This window comes from Dama dama, chromosome 28 (assembly GCF_033118175.1).
Source record: "Dama dama isolate Ldn47 chromosome 28, ASM3311817v1, whole genome shotgun sequence".
In the NCBI taxonomy this organism is placed as follows: Eukaryota; Metazoa; Chordata; class Mammalia; order Artiodactyla; family Cervidae; genus Dama; species Dama dama.
Window position 1 is genome coordinate 9,796,931 of NC_083708.1, and position 24,982 is coordinate 9,821,912.

General features: G+C 41.0%; 1 protein-coding gene across 1 annotated transcript in view; it reads left to right on the top strand.

Annotated features, from left to right (window-relative positions):
- COL19A1 (collagen type XIX alpha 1 chain) overlaps positions 1–24,982 on the top strand; it is a 413,337-nt gene that overhangs the window by 348,258 nt on the left and 40,097 nt on the right. Inside the window, exons 33-45 of the mRNA XM_061131525.1 lie at positions 272–376; positions 465–518; positions 753–806; positions 5,377–5,430; positions 6,799–6,852; positions 8,978–9,022; positions 11,315–11,365; positions 11,451–11,495; positions 11,915–11,941; positions 16,125–16,178; positions 20,602–20,646; positions 23,561–23,605; positions 23,707–23,769. Of these exons, the coding sequence (XP_060987508.1) occupies positions 272–376; positions 465–518; positions 753–806; positions 5,377–5,430; positions 6,799–6,852; positions 8,978–9,022; positions 11,315–11,365; positions 11,451–11,495; positions 11,915–11,941; positions 16,125–16,178; positions 20,602–20,646; positions 23,561–23,605; positions 23,707–23,769 (696 nt within the window). The remainder of the gene's footprint in view (positions 1–271; positions 377–464; positions 519–752; positions 807–5,376; positions 5,431–6,798; positions 6,853–8,977; positions 9,023–11,314; positions 11,366–11,450; positions 11,496–11,914; positions 11,942–16,124; positions 16,179–20,601; positions 20,647–23,560; positions 23,606–23,706; positions 23,770–24,982) is intronic.

Here is a 24,982-nt window from a genome sequence, read left to right on the forward strand (position 1 = left end):
CCCTGATCAGGTATCAAACCTGTACCCCCTGCATTGGCAGCATAGAGTCTTAACCACTGGACAATGAGGGGAGTCCACTGAGTTTATCTTTTAAGATAGTTTTTAGCCCCCCAAAAGTAGTCATTCTAACTGATTAAGTTGTAGAATGACATAGCAGTGACTGTCATTCAGCTCTCACAAAGGTTCAGATAGAAGTTCAAATCCAATCAGAGCTCACTTTTATACATTACTTTGATGAATCTCTAAGTGATCTTATCTCTATCCTCATTAGAATTTCTGTGGCAACTGCCAAGCCAGTGTCCCTGGGCTGAAAAGCAACAAAGGAGAAGAATCAGGTGCTGGTGAGCCCGGAAAGTTTGATTCTGCAGCCCGGAAGGTAAGAAGAGGAGGGTTGAGTGTGGACCAGGGGACCCTGGAAGTTCCACATGGTGCCTTCTCTTACCTGCAACTACTCTGTCTTCTAGGGTGATCTAGGGCCACGGGGTCCTCCAGGAATCCCAGGCAGAGAGGGACCAAAGGTAGGGAAATCTCTTTTCTGTGCAACCTTCAATTTCGGGTAAAAAAAAAAAAATCCATTTGAAAATACAGTACCTTTTCTAAAAATATCTTGGAAAAGCTATTTGCATAGGTCATTTATATGTTTCCCAATTCTGTCCAAATGACATGCCCCAAGTGTCCTTAGAAGGATATTTTCATTTTTCCAAAGATGACAAAATGACTGAGCATACTAACTAAATGAATTGTCTTTCTAGGGGAGCAAAGGCGAGCGGGGCTACCCTGGCGTGCCTGGGGAGAAAGGTGACGAGGTAAACGACTCCTCTGACCATGGAACCCTCCTGCTGAGCCGTCGTACATGACACAACAAAAGGACATCAGTTTTCCTATAGCTCATGTCTGATGCTAAACAAATAAAAACAAAAACAGGGTTTTTTCCCAAATGTTAGCACATTTTAAATAATATGTTGATATTTGTTGTCAGTGGTCCAGTTTTTGGGACAAGGAAATTTAAACACAAAGTTAACATATCAGTTAATTGATATGTTTTCATGCAGGAGGTAAAAATTCTAGGTCTCTCAAGACAAAAGCAAGGGGAAAGAGGAAACTTACTGAAAAGAATCCTAAAGGAGCTCATAGAATTGAAGGGCTAGTTAGCAACCAGCCTAGGGATAAGGGCAGCTCCAGAACTCAATAGAACTGCCTGGCCCTCTGCTGTAACATGACTCAATTTCAACGACCTTGGTTTGTCTGTACCTCTGCTCAACTTTCAAACTCTTGGGAAGAAAACACACACACACATCAAAAGGGTCTGCCTTGGCTGGTTTTAATCATCTGCCCACCCTCCCACTAAGGTTCAAAGTCAAATGTGCTTTTGAGATGGTGATATAATTTTCTGACTCTCTGCCATACCGATCTCAGGATAGCGTTCTTTCCTGCATAATTCACATTAACTCTTAGAAAAACCAATTAGGATGATGAATTGTTGTTAGTTTAAACAGTTTTGATACTAATAATTCTTAATGAAAGTAAGTAAGCCATCTGGCATATATTAACCTTGATGTTGGTGTAGAAAATCATGACAATATAAAGTAGATCTATTTTTGAGTTGGAGTTATATATTTCACATTATAAATTACTGTGTTATTGTTTTTAATTAATATTGATTCTAGTCAAGAAAACAGTGAGGTTTGGCTTGTTTTTTTCCAAGTTAAAAATTGAAGAGCAAAGAAATACAACATTTATTTTCATCCACAAATAAAAGAGTAAAGGCATTTTATTTTTGAAACAAGGAAGAATTATTGAGCTTTTGCATCTTCATGCTCCACCGAAAGTTGCACTGAAGTATAAGCGCAGTATCTGATTTTAATAGTCTAACAGCTTTTAACTGCCTAGGTTCAAGAAGTAGGCTTTAAAGGCAATTGAGAAGGTAATAGCAAAAAGATCAGGAAATAATTGGAATTCGGGTTTTTTTATAAGTGACTCTAAATTAAATTTATTAGAAGTTAACTTTTATTGATTCTGCAGTGAACTGAACCCCTCCTTAATTCCTCCACTATTTTAGTGTGCTTTTCCTTAAGCACAACTTGTGGATTCTGTAACACAGGGTACACAGATGTTGCACAAGACTCTTAGACATTCAATTCCAGCTAGTTCATAAGGAGATTGTCTTTCACTGTTTCTTCACATCTCATGAAAATTATGAATAAACCTGAGGTAATATACAACTCAGTTAGGCCTTTTGTGAAGTATGGGTCAATGCAGTTTGTCCCTCTCAGACAGTTGGGAAGTACTGAATATTATCTTGTCTTCTTGGACTCAAATACTCCCTGAAATTTTAATTTGTTGACTTGTTTAAGTGAATGAAACTTTGCCCAAGAGCATATATATTGCCAACTGGCCAATAAATTATACTATTTTAATACACACATAACAGTCCATGGGATCGCAGGAGTTGGACACGACTTAGCAACTAAACCACCACCACCAATATCTAATTATACAAGATCTAAGATGTCTGCCCTACACTTAGTGGAAAAAATACAGAATGACATCACACTCTCTCTTTGAGGAATTCCCTTTTGTTATTTAATAGTGATCATAATCCATTTGGAAACTTATAGAGAAGAGTTGCCTGTTGTTATGGCTTTAACAAAAGTGATATTGTCCTCTGTCCAGTTGTTACAGATGTTCTTTCACAACTCAAGGTAACAAATTGGCAGATACTGTTAGAACACAGACTCACCTCTTATAGTCAGAGGGAATTCTCGCTTGGAATGCAGGTCTTTTTTACAGTATTTTAGAACAATAATCGATCAGTGGGACTTGCAGAATATTGTCAGCCATAAATTATAGCAATGGAAAAATAAATATTCTTGATAGCAACTGAGCTATGAATTGTAAAATCAAAATATCAGAACAGGGAAAGAACTTAGTTCTAATGATCCTTGACTATCTATGCCATAAGTTTTAATTTGTATTTTAGTTTGGTACAGTATGCTAAATCTACTGTCTTACTCCTTAATATGTATTTGTCTTCTTTAATGATGTTCTTGTCTTCTAAAATTATCTTCTTGCCCTTTATACATCCACAGTAACTTTTACCCTTAGTACAGAATTTCAGCTTATTCAGAGAAAGACTGCTGAGAATGATTTTTTTATTTATGGACTGAGGTTTATTTTAAAGTTTAATGTGGTCATCAAAGGTTAATGAGTCCCAAGCTTATAAATTAGACTACCTAAAGACTCAGCATCTTTAGACTGATTCAGTCTTGAGACTAAAAGTAGCAAAAAGAAGAATATATAAGAACATACATATCTTATACATGTACATATAGAGAGTATTTTATGGAAATGTGGGTATTTTGAGATAAAGCAATTTGTGGTATACCATTTATAATCTCTAGATACTCAGAGGTCCATTCCCAAAGGAAGGTTTTTTTTTTTCTTTTCACTTATAACCCCATAAACAAGTTAATGGTGGGGTAATAAAAAGAGCCAAAACAGCATGCTAATGTGTACTGCCTGCAGATGCATACACAAGTGCATGCACACACACACACACACACACACACACAGAGCATTGCCAGTGAAGATGAACCCATCTTGAATAAAGTTCAGATCCACATTCTTTAACACAAGTGTGCATACGATTTTACCCAAGACTCTGGTTACAGGAGGCATTTCAGCACTCCCAGGAAGAGTCCTTCCAGCATTTCTTCACCTCCTATCACATGAAAAACCTGAAGGAATATATGATCCCATTAGGCATTAGATGGACATATTCCATAGAGCTTGATCCTTGATCCCATTAATGCAGTGAACCCTGTACCCTGCGGAACCCTGCTCCTCTAGAACTCCCCTAAATAGCTATATAGCAATTTACCATGTAGCAATTCTACCATCGTCACTTTATCTGATATGTACAATGTGTACCACATGTATATTTCATCACAGTAAAAGATAAGGGAACTTGCAATAACAATTAATGATTTAGCACTATAAAAGTATTACTTAGTAAAGAAAATTGAATCCTGAAAAAGTGGAACCATTCAAAATAGAACTTGATACATCATATGTTTATCTGAGATAATAAATGGGTGTTTTAAAGTATATTTTTCTCATTAGAGAAGTCATCTGAGTTTCTTACGGAAAATCTGAGAAATATACAAAAACACTAAAAAGAGTAAAAGTTACTCCAATTTGTGCTTCTCAGACTGTTGGTGAAAGTCCTATTGTGGTCCACAGTCTCGGATCCACAATTCCAAAGCTCAAATGCCTCTGAAAACCTGAGAAATTTTTCCCAAGTTTGGATTAAATTTCTTCGGCAGAAATATCTGACCTGAAGTCAAATGGAGCCAATCTCTGTAACCCATTTGGTGAGAATATCATGTGTTTTGCAACAGAAATATTTGCGTGTTCATTAGCAGGTGCTGCCTTAAATGCCACTGGGAGTATTATGTAATATCAATATAAGCACATGTGTTTCCTTTAAAGCAAATCTGAAAATTCAGTACTCTGAAGCACATCTGATATAAAGTTTCCAGATAAGACATTGTGAGCCTCCATCAGTCTCATCTCTCAGGAACTGCATTTCTAATTTTTTAAATAATTTGGACCTTACCCTATATAACATTTTGTAATTTCCCTTTTTCTATACTATTCAATAGCTTTTGAAACATGATTTTAATAGCTGTGAAATATTTCATAATATGAGCTTATTTAAATTTAATATTCTGCTGCTGACATATCTGATAAAGGAACAAATTAATTACACAAGTTATCAGTTAATCTTAGCAATTTGTCCTTGAATATATAAATGTATCCACTGTAACTAGCATGATGCTACAAATCTAAGACAGAGCAAGAGAGGCTTTGTGTTCACTTTTGCGCTTAAGCCACTAAAGGATTCCAAATTTAAATTCACTGATGAGCCAAATTTCTTAAAATGAACTGACCAGCTAAACTAAATATTATATCATAAAGCAGATTCCATTGTTCCGCTAGTTGAATGAAGCGTTCGTGTAATGTATTTCTTTGATGGCATTCTGCTCCTCTGAAATTTGTATTTTCATGCTTTAACAGTGCCGGCTTCTCAAAGATGCTATTGATGATTGTGAGGATATGTGAGATGTGACATCAAAAATATTCTATGAATCACCAAACACATTAAATTACGTTCATTACAGATGCCATGCATGCCACAGCATTTTAGCTCAACATCCTTATTCTTAGAAAGTGGCTCTTTGCACATGCCAAACACCTTGTTTCTTGATTAGCCAACATAGATGTTTTGTTTTCAATAGTCAAAATATTTGCTGAACTAAAATGCTTTGTTTCCAATGATATAACAGATTTTATGGTAGGAACTATCTCTTCCAGGGTCTTCAAGGAATTCCAGGCCTTCCAGGTGCTCCTGGCCCCACAGGACCGCCTGTAAGTATTTGCTAAAACTGTTTTACTCACCACTCGTGTCTGCTGAGATGACGCCAGGTGAACTAATGTTCCTCCTTGCTTTTTTGTTCTCCATTCCTCCATGTAGATTTTTCAAGCATTGCCTGGAAAAGTAGCATCTGACGTCTCGGATTTTTGTTAGTGTTACCTGAGGCTGCTAGGGGTTGTGGAGACTTATCTGTGATTAAGCAAGTCAGTTTGAATAGAAGTTGGATATAGAAGAGAACATTATCTCTTTTAGTTATAATTTTTTGGCATTGACCTTTTGGATACTCAGATGGTTACACCTTACATGTTAAGCACCATAAACTAAGAACTTATTCTCTAGATGAGGAAAAAAAAAAATGGGTCAGGGATTGTCAGATTCAATTTCATTTTATTCCAATATATGAATTAAAATATGCTCTGCTTTAGTTGGCACCTTTTTTCACTGTCTCTCAAACACAGTATCACATTCTTTGTGTCTTTAGGTATCCTGTTTTCTTAAAACAGAAATCTCTTTTCCTTTCCTGCCTGTTAAACCCAACCTCTCCTTAAAGCAGAGCTCAAAACTAGGGTTGCTGGTTAAAATACTGGATATAAGCTTAAATTTTAATTTCATATAAATAAATAGTTTCATAGCATGTTTGTCCCAAATATTGTATTTTTATTTGTTACATCTAGCAATCCTATTCAAGCCTCAATTTTTGCAATCATCCTCTCCTTAGAGTTCCTATGCAAATGGTATGTAGGAATGTAATCATGTTCCTTAATGTTTTGAATCATGGATTTGCCATAATGAAAATTTTACCATTTATGCTTTCACCGCAGTTATATTGAACAAACCTGAGTCTAAATTGTACACTAAAATTAAAAGTTAAGAGCAAAAGTTGTGAAAGGAATCATGGAAATTATAGCTAACTGTTCTCAAAGAAGATTTTAAATTAAATTTTATTTTCCATTGGTAAAATGCAGATCGCATAACTCAATATGCACCTTGTTAATTCTGCTCTATGAAGTATTAAAATGTTGATCACTACCAAAATTATAGCTCATTTAGGAAGGCATAATGTTATGTAAATTGCCATTTAAACAGCAAGCCTAAATTTTTTAATGTATTAAAAGGTTCCAATTAAGGTCATTAAATGTGGTTGGCCAAGGTGAAAAAGCGACCACAGATACAAATTTTTTCCTTCCAAGGGCTTATCAGCAGGATACAGGTGCGGTATCAGCCTGAAGAAATATACGCTTATAGGACTGATCTAATTATGATCAAATGACCTTCAAAATGTATCAGTTTGAGCAACCAACTTCCAACATGCTTGGCTTTTCTTGTTGTTTCGGTGACAAACTTAGTTTTGTGTTTTACAGGGCTTACTAGGAAGAACGGGACACCCTGGCCCCATGGGAACAAAGGGTGACAAGGTATAGAGGGAAAATCTCACTTAACTGTCCAAACTGGGGTTTGGGGTGGATGTGAGGCGAGACCACTTTTAGAGAAAGTCTGGAAAATCAAGCAAAGCTTCAAAGTAGGACAGGTGTCAGGGAAGGGGGCTTGGAAGGACATAGGTCCCGAAATTGGTCTGAATACAGGAGATATGCTCCCAGGGAAAAGGGTGAAAGCTCCAGGCTGGATACAAGGTCCTGGGCATCCACTGTGTGGAAGGACAGGGTGAGGGCTGCCTCCTGATGAGATGCCGGAAGGTGGCTAGTATGGGGGCATCCAGCCACAGGTGCCAAGGCTCCCAATAGCTCACGGCTCTCAGCATCAGGATTCCAGTAACTGATGGGCTTGCTGAGGAGGTCTGGAAGTTTCATCCTTTGAGAGTCATAGGGGAAGTCCTCTAAAGAACCATCACAGCTTGCTTCATGGGGAGTCCAGTCAATGAGTCAGCAGGGAAGGGCAGCAAAAGAGGGGTCTCAGCAGGAAGCTCACATGGTACTCGATTTTATATCTGAAGTCCCCCCCCCCCCACCGCCCACCGCAGTGTGATAGAGCCAGCACCTGAGTCACGTGGACTAACTATTCCAATTTGAGAAATTTAAAAATCAGGAATCCATAAGTCACTTAAGTGGCTCGTACCCTGAAATGCCTACAGTGGGCATAATGGCATCAAGGAGCAGAGGAATCCCCCTCCCCAAAATTGAAAGGCAACCGTGTGCTTATTCTAGGCAGTCTCACACATTTTTCTCTGATAGCATCCCAGGGAGCTTGCCCAACCCCACCAGCCTTTTCTCTGTGTTCTTGATGGAAATTATTCTGTCGGGGATTTGCCTGTTGAGGTTAGTGGGAATTCCACACAGAGATGAGCTTTGGGCCACAGTTAAGAATGAAAATATGACTTTTAATTGTGCCAGAAAAAAAAAAAGTCCTTTCAGTAGGCACATGTTTTCCTTGTTTGTTGTCCTCTTGAAGTTCAGGAGAACCATGATAGAATTTTCTGAGGGACTCTACCAGGAGCCTGCAGGACATGATGTGTCTTAGAAACATGCAGTACACTCATTGTTACTCAGCCTAGGGGAGATACATGGCAAGAAAAACTTTACAGTTGGTCTTTATTGATAAAGACACAATCAGAAGGTTTATATGATTATTTCGTTACTGAAAAAAATGGGGAGATTGGAATGAAACCCATCAAATTTATGAAAATGGACTAAAATCCCTCAAAATTCTTAAGCATGACAAGTAAGAATTTACTCTCTGATTCTTCTTTAATTAACCATTTCTTGCCATTGCCCCTGATAATCAAGAGACTTGGGAGATTGTTAGAGGCTATTCTTTTTTTAAAAAGAAAAAAAGCAGTTACAGGAAGAACTGGTTAAAGACACCAAAGGGAGTATCGTGCCTCTGCTTATCATGGACTAATAACCAGCCTGTGTTTTATAAAAATATAAATCAAATCCCATGTTTCAAGTTTCAGCTTGAATTCATTTTTCACAGATGTCATTTTCAGTCTGCCTTGCCTCGAAGCGGAATGTCTGAGGCTGTTTACATTGTACAGAATGTTCCCTTTAAATAGCACTGTCCCTCGGTCACCTCTGCTCAAGGGGACTTGCCTGACGTTAACTTAGAAAGTGAGCGAGGTTTCTCCCCCTGCAGACATAACTCAGATTGTGATTTTCCACTTTAGTTAAAGTATGTGGATGCGCCCTCTGGTTCCCCAAAGATGAAGGTGGTGGGGTGAGGGTCTGCCCCAGAGAGCCGAGTCCCTGAGCCACCCCCGCTTGCAGGAAGTCTGCTCTGCACCCCAAGGTGGGGAGAGTTCCCCCAGTTGCGCTCAAAGCCCAGGACCTTATCACCTGGTTGTCTGGCTCCATCTATAAATCAGCTTTGTCGCTGGGGGTGAAACGGTGAAGATCTGAATGCCTGTGGGAAAAGACATTTAGCTTTCCTGTGGTCTAGTAATTCCCCAGGTGAAGGGAAAAGCTGAGCTGAACAAGACTTTGCAAGGCTGACAAAACGACAAGTCATATCAATTTCAGAATGTCTGGTTCATAAACCTGGGGTAGAAACGTCTGTCACTGATGTTGGTCTGTCTACCCTTTGCAGGGCAGCGAGGGGCCCCCTGGGAGACCTGGGCCACCTGGACCACCTGTGAGTTGTTTCATGTTTGAAACAGAAATGCATGCTTCTACTTGAGGCTTTTTATAAGCAGCAAAGTCGTATTGTCTTGCACGAGGAACTATATTCAGTATCCTATAATGAACATATCATAATGGAAAAGAGGAGGGGGGAATGCCTTTTGTAAAGGGGTTGGACTGCATTTAGATACCTTCAAGGATAAAAGTCGCCTGAGTTTCATGTATGACTTTGAATGACGGCCAGTATGGCTTAGGGGAGCTCTGACTCTCCCTGTGAGCTCAGCCCTGAGGCACAGCGCTCAGATCTGCGCTTTGTTGGCCTCCCTGCTATGGGTTCAGTTCACCTAGATGTGCAGCTGACTCACCACTGCCCGCCTGGGGGCCGCTCGGAAAGTCATTTAACCTCAATGAGCCTCATTCATGGGAAATAGAGGGGCCATAAAGAGAGCCCTTCCAGCAATGTGAGTTGGTAGAGAAATTGTGTTGTGCTGTGTGTGTTTATTACTATCCATGATGCCTGAGACGCTAGGAAACTCTATTTATACAGCGCTTAGTGAATGAAATGTACACGGGCCCTGAGTGTTCTCCTCAGGGCTGACACAGATGTTGTCAGGAGGCTGGGGAGAAGACAGGTGGCTCTCCCTGGAGCAAGTCTGCCCTCAAGTGGGGTCTCGCTTGAACAGCATCACAGCTTCCATCTCGCCGAATGTTCCTTCCACGGGCCTCAGAGGGAGAGTTTAAGAAGCCAAACTCACCCAAAGGGGGCAGAAGTCATCTATGACTTTTTTTTGGAGAAAAATAATCAAAAGTTTAATAACACGTGCACCTCTTATATGCAAGGGAAACATCCAGGAAAACTGGGTAACTCCCTGAAATGGCCCAAGTCATCCCCTGAAATACTGTCTTCACCAAAAAGCAAAAGGAAGGAAGTGTGTGTTGTTGCGCAGATTTATGTCTTAGCTTTCTCCATTGGTAAGTTTCTTGAGATTCCGAAGACAGCAAAGATAGGTTGCATGTCTGTGTGCTTTGCACATTGAAGACATCGGCATCTGTTTTCCTAAACCTGCTATCATTTTACTTACCTTCTCCCTTGACACAGAAGCAAGGCAGGCAGCACCTGAGGCTCAAACACTGAAGTGCACTCCCTTCCTAGTGGACAGCACAGCAAAGCGCAACATGAGCCCCCAAAAGGGACCTGTGTTTTACAAGGGACTTAAGAGATCGCCCTCCCCCCTCCCACCTGGATCCTCCATAGCTATGTATTCTTCAAAACAAATTAAATGCTGTCTCTCCTGGGAAGCCTCCCACCCTGGTCCTGGAAATCTCAGACCAAAGTATCCTTCGCCCTGCAGGACTATACACAGTAGACATTCAGCATTTGTCAAACTGCTGAATTGAATTGTCAAGTGGGTGAGTGAAATACTAAAGGAATAAATGAACAGAGCTCTTTTCCTTCCTTCTCAAGTGTTTGCAGGGCACGCAAGTCTCATGCCCTGAGCACCGCTGGCTACCATGGTCCAAAAGCAGGGCAGTGAGGGATCTTCAGTTTTGCAGCTAAAATGTGGAAATCACAATAAAGGAAAATGCAAGTTATTGATTCTATGGGGATTTTTTTTTTTTAAAAAGGCTAAAAGATCTGAACTAAAATTTTCATGTGCAAATTTTTCCTGTATGCTAAAATGTTTGATTATGAAAGCCTCTCAAATGAGTTCTCTTTAAAGACCCTGGGACTTGATTCACAGATCAATTTTATTAGGAAGTTTCTATTCCCTATTGTTTTAAAGTATATATTTTTGCAGAACATCCATGCAGGGTTGTGAATAAAATCATATCCCCTGTTTCTCTTTATTTTCTATTCAGTATGAAGAGACTGTGGGAAAAAATTACCTTTCAGTAGCCAAATTGTTCCCTATTCACATCTTCATCAGCACTCCTGTATTATGGCCTGCAGGTCAGCAGGCTGTAAACAGTTAGCATAAATTGGCAATTCAGAAACTGAATTTTAATGAGCAAATAATATTTTCCTCTGAATACATTAGTGTCTCATCTGTCAAGTCAGCACATTCATCACAGTCCTGCAGAAAGTGTGTGTGTGCGCTCCCGGTGGAGCTCACACGCCTTCAGGTTTTTTTCCCCTACATTTGCTTTAGAAAAACCAAAAATGGAAACATTGTTATTTTTACTGATAGCATTAAACTCAGCTTCTAAAATAGAATAGGAAAAATATCATTTGGTAAAACAACAAAGTTAGAGACTCTCACTATTAACATAAAAGAATAATTCCATATCCCATTTCTTTTCTAAGGGTGTGCCATTCAATGAAGGGAATGGAATGAGCAGTTTATATAAAATCCAGGTATTTACTTTTCTAATTATGTAAAGTCACTTTCTGGTTCCAGGTTACTACAAAGTCTTCTCACCTTTTTCTTTCTCTTTTGAAGGGAGGTGTGAGTGCTTCCAGTTACCCAGGGCCACCAGGACCCCCTGTGAGTACAGTTGTTTGTCATGAAGCATAATTTCACTGAACAGTCACACATATGCAACAAAAAGACATCCTAAGTTCACTGAAAATTATGTGTTAGAAACATAACCAAAATGTTCTGCAGGAGGAAATAAATGAAACCAATAATAATAAGATTGTACACAAAGTAAAGAAAAATTACATTATGCATAGAGATGTCACATTTTGGAAATCTGAGAACTAAATCAATGTCCAGGTGATCGCCATCATGGGAGTTCTGTCAAGTTATAGTTCCTCATCTTATGCTTCAAATCCAAACGGTAGCAAAGCAAAGCTTGCACATATTTTTACATGTAGTAAAGCAAATTGGAAAAAAATTCTTCATAGTTTGTGATTTTGCTTCAGTGATTATTTTCAAGGTGACTTCTCACATTTTTCTTATAGGGCCCCAAAGGCGATCCTGGCCCAGTGGTATGTATATTCCCATGTTTGTGTCATTTAGAAAATACATCTTTATTAGAGTTAAGAAGAGCTTCAGGAGGGATGCCTGCCTTCTGAGATGTTTGCCAGTGAGCATGGAGGCAGCCGGCCCGTTCCTCATTTCAAAAAGCTTCAGTCCTGATGTCACTGCCCTTGACGTCCCCCATCAGTGTGTTTGTAGAAATCACCCTGGGCTGGAAAGAGACACGTATACAGCTCCTGAGAAACAGGGCACTTTCTTCCAGTAGGACTATTTTGATGATCATGAAAGTGGATCATGAAAGAAAAATATTAGTGGATCAAGAAAGAAAAATATTTGTTGAAAAGAAATTCTTTAAGATGTCTGTCATATCTCCTAACAACAACAGAGATAGGAGCAGTTTATTTACTTTCACTGTCTGAGGCAGGTTTTCTGGAGGAGATTTGGTGAGCTGTGATAACCCCATTTACTGGGAGTGATGTGGCGGGAGGTTAACCCTCCGCCTGGGGAGAGATCTCGTCCTCCAGCCCCCAAAGGATGATGACTGTGGTCAGGCATTCTTCTCAACCACGAGGTGTCTCTGGAAAAGTTCTGCCAAATGCAGTTAGATTGCTTTTATTCCCTGGCTGACTTTCCTGTCATGTCCTTTACAAGCAGATGTTCTGTCCTTTATATTTCATTTCTCTGTACTTTGACCTTTGGATATATGCTTGAAACTCAGATGTACCTGAAACTGATACAAATTTTCAAAGCACTTTCCACTGCCTGGAGAAGAGACTGAAGGCCCTTTTGTTTCAGTAGAGTTTGGTAAAACTAGATGAATAAATTTTAAACAATCAGTACAGCCATAAAAAGCAATCTTTTCACATCTAAATACATTTTCAAAGGAGATGCATGAAAGAGCTATTTTTTTATTATTAGGCAATTACAAGCTGATTTGTTTTCCCCTAAACTCATGATTTAACCCAGTTAGAAGCATTTTCCAAATGTGTCATGTGGGAGCTTCCTTTGTTTTGTGACTCATGCTGTGCTTTCTGTAACATTTTTAATGCTTTCATCCACTATATCCTCCATTCTAATTTCAATCTTCTTTCATCTTATTGATAAAAATTTCCTCTTGGTCTTTCCTTCTCACACTCACACACACAAACATCCCTTCTGGATCATTTAGAGCACATAGGCTTCTCACTGCCTTCCCTGAAACACCAAAGTTTTTTCATTAGGAACTGTAGTTTAAGGTGAGAAAGCTCTTTTAAAAGTACAATAGTAAAGGATAAGTTATAATTCATTTGGATTGGAAAGTGGGTGGTAACAGAAATGTGGACAGATGTGAGTAGAATCCAAAGAGATGAGACTTTGATTTTTTTTTAGCTGCAACAAAGGATAAAGAATAAAAACCAAGTGAAGGATGTTCCTTGCTTTTATTTTTTTATTTTTTTATTTTTTGTTCCTTGCTTTTAGAGACATGAATTAAGTGGGTAAAGCACAAAATTGGAATCATAAAATATGAAATTAACAACTGTGTAATCCTTCAGGTTTATCTTAGATAAATCTTTAGATTGTTCCTTTGGAATTCATGTTACCAGTTGCCCCCAGGTAGAGAAATACTACCTCATAGTACAGAGATAAGCCAAGAATGGTGGAGTCACAGGCCACTGAATGAAATGAAATGAAAGTCGTTCAGTCATGTCCAACTCTTTGCGACCCCATGAACTATACATTCCATGGACTTCTCCAGGCTGGAATACTGGAGTGGGTAGCCTTTCCCTTCTCCAGCAGATCTTCCGACCCGGGAATCAGCCAGGGTCTCCTGCATTGCAGGCGGATTCTTTACCAGCTGAGCTGCCAGGTCACTGAATAGAAAATGGAAAATCCCCTTGGGGCTTTGGGGGAAGATTTACTCTTCCAGCTTCCTTCAAACCCCAGGCCACCAGACTTGCATCACTGTCTCTAATCTTCTCAGTGAAACTTTTCAGATAAAAATCACCCTTAATTGAATTTATTCTTTTCTGAGCTTATCTATTTAAGTCCCTTTGTATTCAATTTATAATTGGTTTTCAATTAAATATTTGTTATTAGCTACTTTCAAACAAATGTCGATTGATTGGCTGAACACTGTCCAACCAATTCCTCTGTCCTAAGGATAACTGAGAATGTAAACAAAGAGAATCAAAAAGCTTATTTCCTTTGTCAATAACCCAAGGCCTCTATTACAGAGCTTCATTCAGAATAGAATCTAAGCACCTTTTCTTCTAATTAACAGGTTACATATTGGTAGATGTCTAAAAAGATTTTTGGAGCAAAGAAAGTATCCAGATCATATGCTTCTCATTAAGTATCTCATAATAAGGGCAATATCATAACTCATAATAGAAGTTAGTGTTGGTGGTATTTTTGAAGTAGATTAGCATTAGGCATGCTAAAATACATTTACAGAGAATGAACTTGGAAAGCTACATTTTCTATATGATTATGTTTAAAGCATCCAGTGTCCTGAGAAAATATTTGTAGTTAACATTAATTCATGGGTCACAGCAAACTGTGGAAAACTCTTAAAGAGATGGGAATACCAGACCACTTTATCTGTCTCCTGAGAAACTTGTATGCAGATCAAGAAGCAATAGTTAGAATTGGACATGGAACAATGGAGTGGCTCAGAATTGGGAAAGGAGTACATCAAAGCTGTTTATTTAACTTACATGCAGAGGACATCATGCAAAAAGCCAGCCTGGATGAACCACAAGCTGGAATCAAGATTGCCAGAAGTATCAACAACCTCAGATAAGCAGATGATACCACTCTAATGGCAGAAAGTGGAGAGGAACTAAAGAGCCTCTTGATGAGGGTGAAAGAATAGAGTGAAAAAGCTGGCTTGAAGTTCAACGTTAAAAAAAACTAAGATCATGGCATCCGGTCCCATCACTTCATGGCAAATAAAAGGAAAAAACAGATTTTATTGTGACAGATTTTATTTTCTTGGGCTCCATGAAACTAAAAGAAACTTGTTCCTGGGAAGGAAAGCTATGACAAACATAGACAACATATTAAAAAGTGGAGACATCACCTTGCTGACAAAGATCCATCTAGTCAAAGCTATGCTTTTTCCAGTAGTCATCTACGGATATGAGAGTTGGACCATAAAGAAGGCTGAGCCCCGAAAAACTGATTCTTTCCAATTGTGTTGCTGGAGAAAGACTCTTGAGAGTCCCTTGGACTGGAAGGAGAGCAAACCAGTCAATTCTAAAGGAAATCAACCCTGAATATTCATTGGAAGGACTGATGCTGAAGCTCCAGTACTTTGGCCATGTTATATGAAGAGTTGACTCATTGGAAAAGCCCCTGATGCTGGGAAAGACTGAAAGCAAAAGGAGAAGGGGGCGACAGAGGATGAGCTGGTTAGATAGCATCACTGACTCAATGGACATGAATTTGAGCCAACTGTGAGAGAGAGTGAAGCACAGGGAAGCCTGATATGCTGCAGCCCATGGGGTTGCAGAATTGGACACGACTTAGTGACTGAACAACATCAACCCACTTAGTCTCTTAATTTAAAGCCCCTAATGTTAATTGTTATAAGTTAGCAGCTTCTTTCACCCTCACATTTCTGAATGGGTTCCTTGAGGACCTAAAGTCAGCTGTGACCATACACCAGTATATGAAACAGATTTTTTTAGCAGAAAGGCTTACTCATCTCCTCTCAGTGACCCGTCAGCAGTGACTGCCTCTGGGGCTGTCCTCTGAAGCGCCCACAATTCATGTCCAGCTCCAGGGAGTATTGAGGGATGATAAACTTTGGTTTGAGAGCTCCATCTTTAGTCTTGTTTTCTGACAATCTAGAAGCCTTAGGTACCTCACAAACGCAAAGTTTATTAAATCCCAGCCTTTTCTTCTATTTCTTATTGAAGTTGGAGTTATCACTGACTAGAGGAATTCATTCAGAGAAGATTCTTAGTCAGAATAACAACAATTAGAAAAAATATATACTTCAGGGAATAGCTTTATTTTCTGACTATTTTCAAATACCAAAAGCAAGAATACAGATGCTTGAAAATAGAGCATTCTGTTTACTTGCTAAATTACCAATCAATGTTTGAGTACTTTCTAGGCAAAAAAATAAAAAATCCTTGCTTTTGAAATCAATGATTTAAAAACCTTTGATTGTTGCTTTTGTGTTCTTATGTTCATATTTAACAGGGAGAACCTGGTGCAATGGGATTGCCAGGACTAGAAGGATTTCCTGGTATAAAGGTAAGTGCAAGGTTAAGCGTGTGTTCACCAGTTCAACATTCAAAAATGTTTATTGAGCACCTACCATTGGACCAGAAACTCTTTTAGGTTTGGGGATACCTAAGAGAACAAAATAGACAGAAATCTCTGTCCTTGTGAAAATTATGTTTTAAGCAGGGAATACAGAAACTAAGAGAATAAATACAAATAATTAATAATATTGTTAGTAAGTGCTGTGGAAAGAAAGAAAAAGTAGAGGAGATTAAAGGGATCAGGAGTGTGGAAGGGGAGAGTGTGGTTTTAAATCAGGTGGTCTGAGAAATCAGGAACTAAGCAAAGACTTGGAAGCAGTCGGGGGATGGAGGTGGTCAGTTAGCTAAGCCCCTGAAGCCAGAAGGAAGAAAGTTCCAGGCAAGGTGAGTAAGTTCTTGAGATGTAATGTATAGCACAGTGATGCTAGGTAACAATACTAAACTGTATGCTTGAAATTTTCTAAGTGTTCTCAACACACACACCCACACACACAGTGACCTGTGAGGTGACGGAGATGTATATTAGCTTAATTATGGTGATCATTTACCAATATATATGTGTATCACATCATCAAACTGTACACCTTAAATATAAACAACTAGAAAAAGAAGGCCTTAAATGCCCTGAGACAGGAGCATTCCTGTACATTCAGGGAGACCCGGGGAGTGAGCGAGGGGAGCATGCTAGGAGATGAGGTCAGAGAGGTGGGGTGGAGGTGAGGGGCAGGTGAGGTGAGCACCCTGCCCAGCAGTGCTGCTCGCTGGCCCGTGGAGGACCAGGGCCAGTCTGCAAGTTTTGTCATGGGTTTGGAGGCAAGGTAAGCACAGAGATGGAGAGCAAGCATTAAAAAACTTGACTTTTGACATTGCCATAATATCCAAACATGTGATCCACGTTGGTTCATGATACATTAGAAAATAAATAAGCAAGTAAAGTGGTCCTTCACCACAGATAGTTTGAGAAGCACTAATTAATAAAGAGGCTTATCAGCCATCGTAAAGACTTTCTCTTTCACTCTGAGTGGTGGTTTCTGAGTAGAAAAGTGACGGACCTGCAACTGGAGTGTAAGGAAGGCTCCTCTGTCCACGGGATTCTCCAGGCAAGAATACTGGAGTGAATTGCCAGGCTCTCCTCCAGGGGATCTTCCTGACCCAGGGATCGAACCCATGTCTCTTACATTTCCTGCATTGGCAGGCGGGTTCTTTACCGCTAGCACCACCTGGGAGCCCCATGAGACAGGGAAGGCACAGACTGTTCCCATATATGGGGCAGTGGTGTCGGCTCAGACAAGAGCAGAATCAGTGGAGCTCATGAGGAGGCTGAGGCTCTGGACATGTTGTGGATGAAGGGCAATATGACTGATGGCATGTGGGTCTAAGAGAAGAGTCAGGGATGGCTCCACGGTGCTTGACATGAGCACCTGAGATGATGGCATGTTATCAACAGAAATGAGGGAAACTCTACACAGAGTCTGTTCAGAGAGGGTAGGATGAGAATGATCCATAGTATAATTTTGGATGTGGGACCAATTATGGGAATTATCTACTAGACAGCATAGTGGGGGTCCTGGAGTAGGCGTACAATAGAAAAGTATAGAGTTTAAAAAGAGGTCTAAGTGCAGATATAAATTGATTGTGTAAGCCTATAGGTGCTATCTGAAAGTCAAGAGGCTGGATAAGATCACCAAGAGAATGACAGTACATTTTTTTAAAAGAGAAAAGGATCATGGACTGAGCCTTGAAGCCCTCCAATATTAAGATCAGGAAGAAAGCAGCGGGTGAGCAAAGGAGACTGAGATGAAGGGACCAGAGAAATAAGAGGAAATGTTGGTGCCCTGGAAATCAGCGAAGATTGTGTATAGAAAAGAGTGATCATCTGTCTCATATCCTGCAAATAGGTCGAGTAGGATGGCCATGTAGGAACCGTTCACCAGAGAAATGATTACTGTTTCACTGTGGTGGTAAGAAAAATTTCTGGACTTGAATGGTCTAAGAGAGAATGACCAAAAAAAAAAAAAAGATTTAGACAAAGCGAAAACAATGCTCAAGGACTTTTGCTGCAAAGAAGAGTAAAGAAACAGGCCAGCAGCTACGGGAGGAAGCAAGGGCTAGGTTCCATAAAATAGATTTTAAGACCACAGAAGTACCAGACAGTTTCTAGGCTAAAGGAAAGGTCTGGTTTAGTAAAGGGGAAGGAGTGATGAGATAGGAGGAGAGGGGAGAAGTGCTGAGGCGGCATCTTTAGTAGCTAAGAGGGAAGGGACCTGGGGCATAAATGCAGGGCTTGGCTTCAGAGGGAGCCCAGATAGTTCATCTGTGGTAGCTGGTTGGAACCAAAGTACGGGGGTACAGGAGCAGGGACATGGGCACATGAATTGATTGGAATCTACAGAAGTTCTTTCCTGATTGCTTCAGTTTTCTCAGAGGTGGAGGATCAAGATCTCATCTGAGAGTGAGGTAGGGAGAAGAGTTTGAAAGTTTGAGGAAAAGGTCTGCTGCAAGAAGGCAAGTCCAGGAACCACAGAGTATGGTGACTGAGCAGAAGCCCCTCGAGACTCATGGTCATGAACTGAAGTGAGACCAGTCGGTGAGATTGCGTCTATGCGCACAGAGAGGAGGGGAGCTGGGTTTAAACGAGCTCCCGTTTGAACAAATAAGTGAGAGAAACGAGGATGGGACTGTGAGCCAACAGTGTATTGGGAGTGCTTATAACCAGTGACCATGGGATCCAAACTAGATAAATAAGCTAGAGGGGCCATCTAGGGAGTGACAGAAAATGAAAACTTTTCTACTAGGTGGATTAGAGGTCTTTGTGACATCAAAGTTTTGGGGAGTTCGAGGTACTCAAGGGCATGATTTACAGTGATGGAAGATGGTGGTCCAAGGTTGGAATGCAGGCAGTGGAGGTTACAGAGAGACATAGTTATTGTTTTTGACAAGGTCTCAGGTATAATTATGGAAATTAAATTAGACTGGTTCGAAGTACTGTGAGACCCAGTCGTTGGAAGGACCGTATTCTCAGACAGGAGCCCTCTTAACTTCATCGTTATCAGATATGCAGGTATTTCCATTGAATGAAAAGCCCCAGCACATTCATTTCCAGGGTAAAAACTCTGCAGTTTAAAAGAGCAGAGTGGAACTGAGGACTCCCTGTTTCGGTCCTTCACCCATTTTTCTACTAGTTCTTTTTTTTTTTTGACTGTAGCTATGGTTTATATAATTAAGACACTACTTCTATATTACATGATGGAGGCTTTATCCTAGTTGGTCCTTGCCTTTCAGTTTTATGTTTAATCTTACAGAATTTATATGGAGTATAATGTAAAGAGAGGAATTAGACTTTTTCCAAGAAATTATTTAATTATTAGCACTATTTGTTGAATAATACAGCCCTTTCTTTACTAAAACCCTATTATAAATGTTGGTCTGTTCCTGAAGTTTGTTATATTGCATTGATATACTGCTTAATCTTGGGCCAATATTCCATATTTCAATTATTATAGCTTTATTGCATGCTGAAATATGGTATCGCTAATGTCGTTATTATTCTTCTTTAACTTTTCCTCTTATCCTCAAATATATTTATTATCCCAAGTGAACTTTAATATCATTTGATCAAGCTGCAATTTGTAAAAATTGCATTAAATTTATAAATTAGTTTGGGCACAATGACACCTTTACAACGCTGTCTTGCCCTCCAAGAGCAAAACATCTCTCTCCATTTAATCAAATCTTCTTTTATGTCCCTCAGTGAACTTACGAAGATTTTTAATGTCTACTCTGCCCAACAAAAATTGCCATTTTACTGCCCCATATATAACCATAAGTATTTTTAGCCTTGTCAGCTTTATCTAAAATACCACATTGCCTTTGGAAAAAAGGTTGAGTCATTCCACTGTTCAGAGAAATTCCAGGGGTCTTATTGGACTCATGAGGAGAAACCACAAAATCCTTAGTTCTAAACACATTCATTTTAACCCTACATCCAATGAGACAAGTCTATTGAAAGCTTTTCAGAAGACATTCAAGGCCTCAGTCTTTTAATTATTGGTAATAAGTTACTTTTGAATATGTGGAATAAAAGTATTGGCTAATTTTACCTGTAAGTATTATGGGGTTCTGTCTTAAAGATTAGGTTAACAGAAATGATACCGTGAATGCTTGTTTTCATTAGTACTATTATTTGCTTTGGTATTATGGGAAAAAAGAGAGAGAGAAGTCTTTAGTAGGTTCCACTGGCTGCAGTTCTTATTTTGTCCTTTCCCCATCTGGCTTCTAGCTTCACACCAGTTAATATCGACAGTTTATAAATTCCGAAGAGAAGCTTTACCAAATCCAAATTAGCATTTGAGCATCAATGTTAGCAGTGGAGATTGTGTAGGTTGATTCTAAGCAGTACATGTTTTTTCCAGGGAGATCGAGGGCCGGCAGGTCCCCCGGGAGCAGCAGGAATCTCGGTGAGTTCAGTCTATCTCATGTTGTTCTCACAGGTACCAACCGCCAAAAGGGCTGGGAGCACTGGCTGACTCCTGAAACTCCCAGTTTAAGAAACAAAACCCAAAAAGTTTTTTTAAATCCACCTGTTTCTCTCCCACCTCAAGAATGCTCCTGTCTTTATTTTCATCTTTTAAACTTTTTCCTTTGTTTTTTTCTTCCCAACTCAACTTTCACGTGGGGAGGGAAAGCCCATTACCTGTGCCAATGCATCAGTACCACACAGGTCTGAGAAACTTGTTGGGTTTCTCTATTCTTGTAATATTTCAAGGTTTCTTAATCTTCAGAAGGCAAAGTTCTCATCCTCAGGCAATGTGCTTCAGTATCTTCGTATTAAGCTGCCATCTGCCTGAGTTTTCCCTCAGCCTGGTGTTATTAGCGGAGCTTTATTGCTGCTAATGTTTCCTCATAAACTAGCCCTTTAAGCCTCTCAATCATTTTTGTTGCTCTCTGGTGTCAAATGTTTTAAATCTCATCAAGGTCTTTTCAAATGAATAGGAAGTGCACCAGGAAAGGTTAAAATCATTTCTCGGAGCCCTGGGGATCATTTTGATCTTCATTCATGATGCGCTAATTAAAATTTTGTGGTCAGGCTTTATGAATAAGAGCCCATTTATCCTCACCAGGTGCCCTGCAGGGTGAGCCGGGGTAGGAAAGTCAGTGGAAGCCCTGTGCTTCAATCGCAGGGATGTGAGGAAGACAAGAAAGGGCCCTGCCATCTCTGCACCACCCACTGACCTCTGCCAACACCCACCAGCACCCAGAGCCTCCCAACAATCCCCCCCCATCCCTCAAAAGGCCAGCAGCCACTCTGCTTTCCTCTGTCTCATTGCTGAACCTAACAACAAAAAATAAAGACCCGTCCACATGGCAAACCTCCCAGTGCCCTTGTCTATAAAATCCCATGGGCAGAGGAGCCTTGGTGGGCTGCATGGGGTGCCACCATGGGGTGGCAAAGAGTCGGGCACGACTGAGTGACTAACACACTCCATAGAGAGGCATCCTGTATGCAGGATGACACCCCCTTCCTTACCTGTTTTCGGTCACGTCCTGAAGTGACTTAGCAGCAGCAGTCCTAGTGTGATTGTAAAAGTCACATGAAAATATTTTATTTAGCAAGCACTGCAGAGTTTTTGTTGTTCAGTCACTAAGTCCTGTCTAACTCTGCAACCCAATGAACTGCAGCACACCAGGCTTCCCTGTCCTTCACTATCTCCTGGAGTTTACTCAAATTCATGTTCCTTTGAGTCAGTGATACCACCCAAGAATTTTTATACCAGAAAGCATTCTTCTTGAAAACTGGCTCACACTTAATCCTGTTCCTCCCCAGCTCCCTACTGTTCCTAGCAACATATTTGTACTTGCCTTTGGGATCACCTTGGGTCCCCTTACAACCTGCATCTCTCATATTCACACCCCATGTTTGTTTCCCTATGGCATGGTGAAGTGTAATGCCCTACTGTATTCATCCAGGTGGGGCTCTAAATTATGTTCAACTAAGTCTGCCATAAAAGGAAAAATACTAGCAACCACTGAAGTATTTAAAAGATCAGTGACAGACTCAAAAGACAATCCAAATGAATAATTCCAAGAATGTTTTTGAAGGATGCAGCATGATTGAAATTAGAGGCTGCCCTGCCACTTGTTTGGGTAGATCTAATACATTTACCTAAAATGTAGTTTTCATATCTCATCATTAATAAGATTAACTGATAGTTACAAAAATGGGGAAGGGTTTAAAAAAAAATGCATGCTATATATATAAAAACTGGCTATAAAAAAAGTTTAAAAACTGTTACTTTAGTTTTTATAACTGGACCTTACTCTGGCTCAGACAATGAAATAGTTCAAAGATTCTGGAAATAGCTACACACCAGTGTGAGTGTACTTAATACCACTAAATTGTACACATAAAATGGTTAAAATGGTAGATTTCCCGTTATGTATGTTTCACCACAATTAAAAAAAAAACTTTTTTAAGGTGATGGTTCTGGTTGAAGCAGGGATGTTCCACTTGCTCTGCACATCACAGACCTCTGCTGAGAACCAGAGGGCCCAGCCCTGCTCCGCCTAGAAGTCTGTCCCTTCCTATTGTGTAAACAGGCCATCCAGGGCCTTCCCGTGGCCTTCCTCCCCTCCCTTCCAGGAGGGCAGGTGCATACCGGGGGCATCGTGCCCTCCCCAGGTGCTCTGAGGTCCCTGCTGGGGCTGCCTGGCCTTTGGGATCTTCATCTGGAGCTCCAGGCGCGAGTTCCCTGCGCCCCTGAGTCCATGCCAAGGCCCTTTGGGACACTGGCTTTCTCAGCTCTAACGCATGCCCCAACTCAGGTCCACGAGATTTCAGGAGCTCCTGCCGCACTTGGGCCGTGGGGGCCCAGGATGCTATCTCAGGCCTGCGTCTGCCTCCCTTCACCACTCAGCCATCACTGACCTGCCAAGGGGCTGCCAAGAGTTCTACACAGCAAGTAGAGAAAAAGCCCAGGTTTCCTTCCCTGGAAACCTGCTGGGATTTCTATGGTCTCAGCCCCACACCAACATCCCCACCCACATGAGGTTCAAGGGGCAGGAGGTGGCTCCTCAAGGACAGGCTCCTCAGGCCTGGTCTGGACACTTGGGCTCGGCCCACTGCTACCGGCGCTGGTCCGTCTCCCACTCTGCTCTTTCCCAGTGGTCTCTGGTGGGCACCCACACATGCACTGAGGGACTGCCTTCCTGTCTGCACGGTGGAGTGTGGTCCCCAGACTGTCCAGCAGGGATGGTGCACCAGTGCAGAGCCACACCTGCAGCACAGGTGCTAACACGTGGGTGTGGAAGGAAAACACGTGGCCTTGTTCAGTAATTTAGCGCCTAACATTTCCTGGTGATCTGATTCCTCAGGGGAAGCCCGGAGCCCCAGGCCCCCCAGGAATTCCGGGAGAACCGGTGAGTTCCTGTTTCTTCCTTGGCGGTTGTCCTTATGTTGACTGCATGCAGTTCTAAAGCTTTTCTTGGCAACTGATGTTTGTCTGTGGACATGTCTACAGGGGGAGAGAGGCCCTGTTGGAGACATAGGTTTCCCTGGACCAGAGGGACCCTCAGGAAAGCCTGTAAGTCTTTTTCATTATTTAAAATTTGCCTGTTTAAGAAAAGTTCTCAGCATTGCCTCTTTACTTGTCACCTCGGAAAGTGAGGTTTGAATACAAAGTTTCTGAGGAAGTAAGAGCAGGTCTGCCAATGGCTTCTTGGGGTGTGGTTCTCCCTGAGGGCCCAGCTCCCTGTGAATAAGTCTTAAATCACCATGGGAACAGTGAGGCCTTTTATTTTAAGTGTCAGGAAATTAGACTCATTATTTCTTAGGTCTAATGTTCTCAGCCAAGTGAAAAGTGAAATGGCCTGTCATATCCTGAAATATGCAGACTCGCAGATTTAACACCTGTGTGTGGAGCTACAGTAGAAAGAGGCTCTGTCTCAGGTTCCCTCCTTTATCTGTGGACTTGTCCTTACACCTTTGTTAATCACTGCCAAATGCATCACCCACTCATGTCCTAAAAGAGCTCTTGGCTACTGAGACATAATATTGATGTGACGTTGTAACAATCATTCTGATTAATTCAGTTCATTCAACATATGAAGCAGACAGAACATATTCAGTTCATTCAGCCCATCCCTGCCATGTGCTAAGGGTGTGCTGGGCCCTGAGGGAGGGGATAGATACAGGAATAGACAGGGTGCTCTTTATAGACGTCCCTGCTCCCTCTGCTGGTTTCTGTACCATGGATTGGGTGGGAACAGGTTGTTGTTAGGAGAGGGGGTGGCTGAAGGTGACCAAACAGTACAGAATTCAGGAGGCTGCTCCATCCCTGTGAAACCTCAGGGTCGGGGCATTCCCTGGCCACCATCTCCCCAGAGGAGCAACATGAAAAAACTGGAAGTAAATGCAGTTTAGAGTCAGGGAGATCTGGGTTTGTGATATGACTCCAAGGGTTTGTGAGTCACAGGTAACACGACATGGTGCGATGTCCAGTGCCTGCCATGGAAGGTGGTCCGTTAACATTCGTCTCAATCTCCACCTCCTCTCCCCCACCTTTTACCAACTCCCCATCCCAACCCCTGTAAGGCTCTCGCAAATGCCATGGCATTCCCAGGGAGTTATGCAAAAAGCAGTTTTTTCAATCAGTGAATGCTTCTTGAGCACCTATGACAAGCCAGGCACTGTTCCAGGTGCTTGCAGCTCCTTGGATTTATACTCTAGTGTAGGGATACGAACCAGAAACAAACACGCATGGTTCAGGTAGAAGATGATCTAAGCAGGGTAAAGCC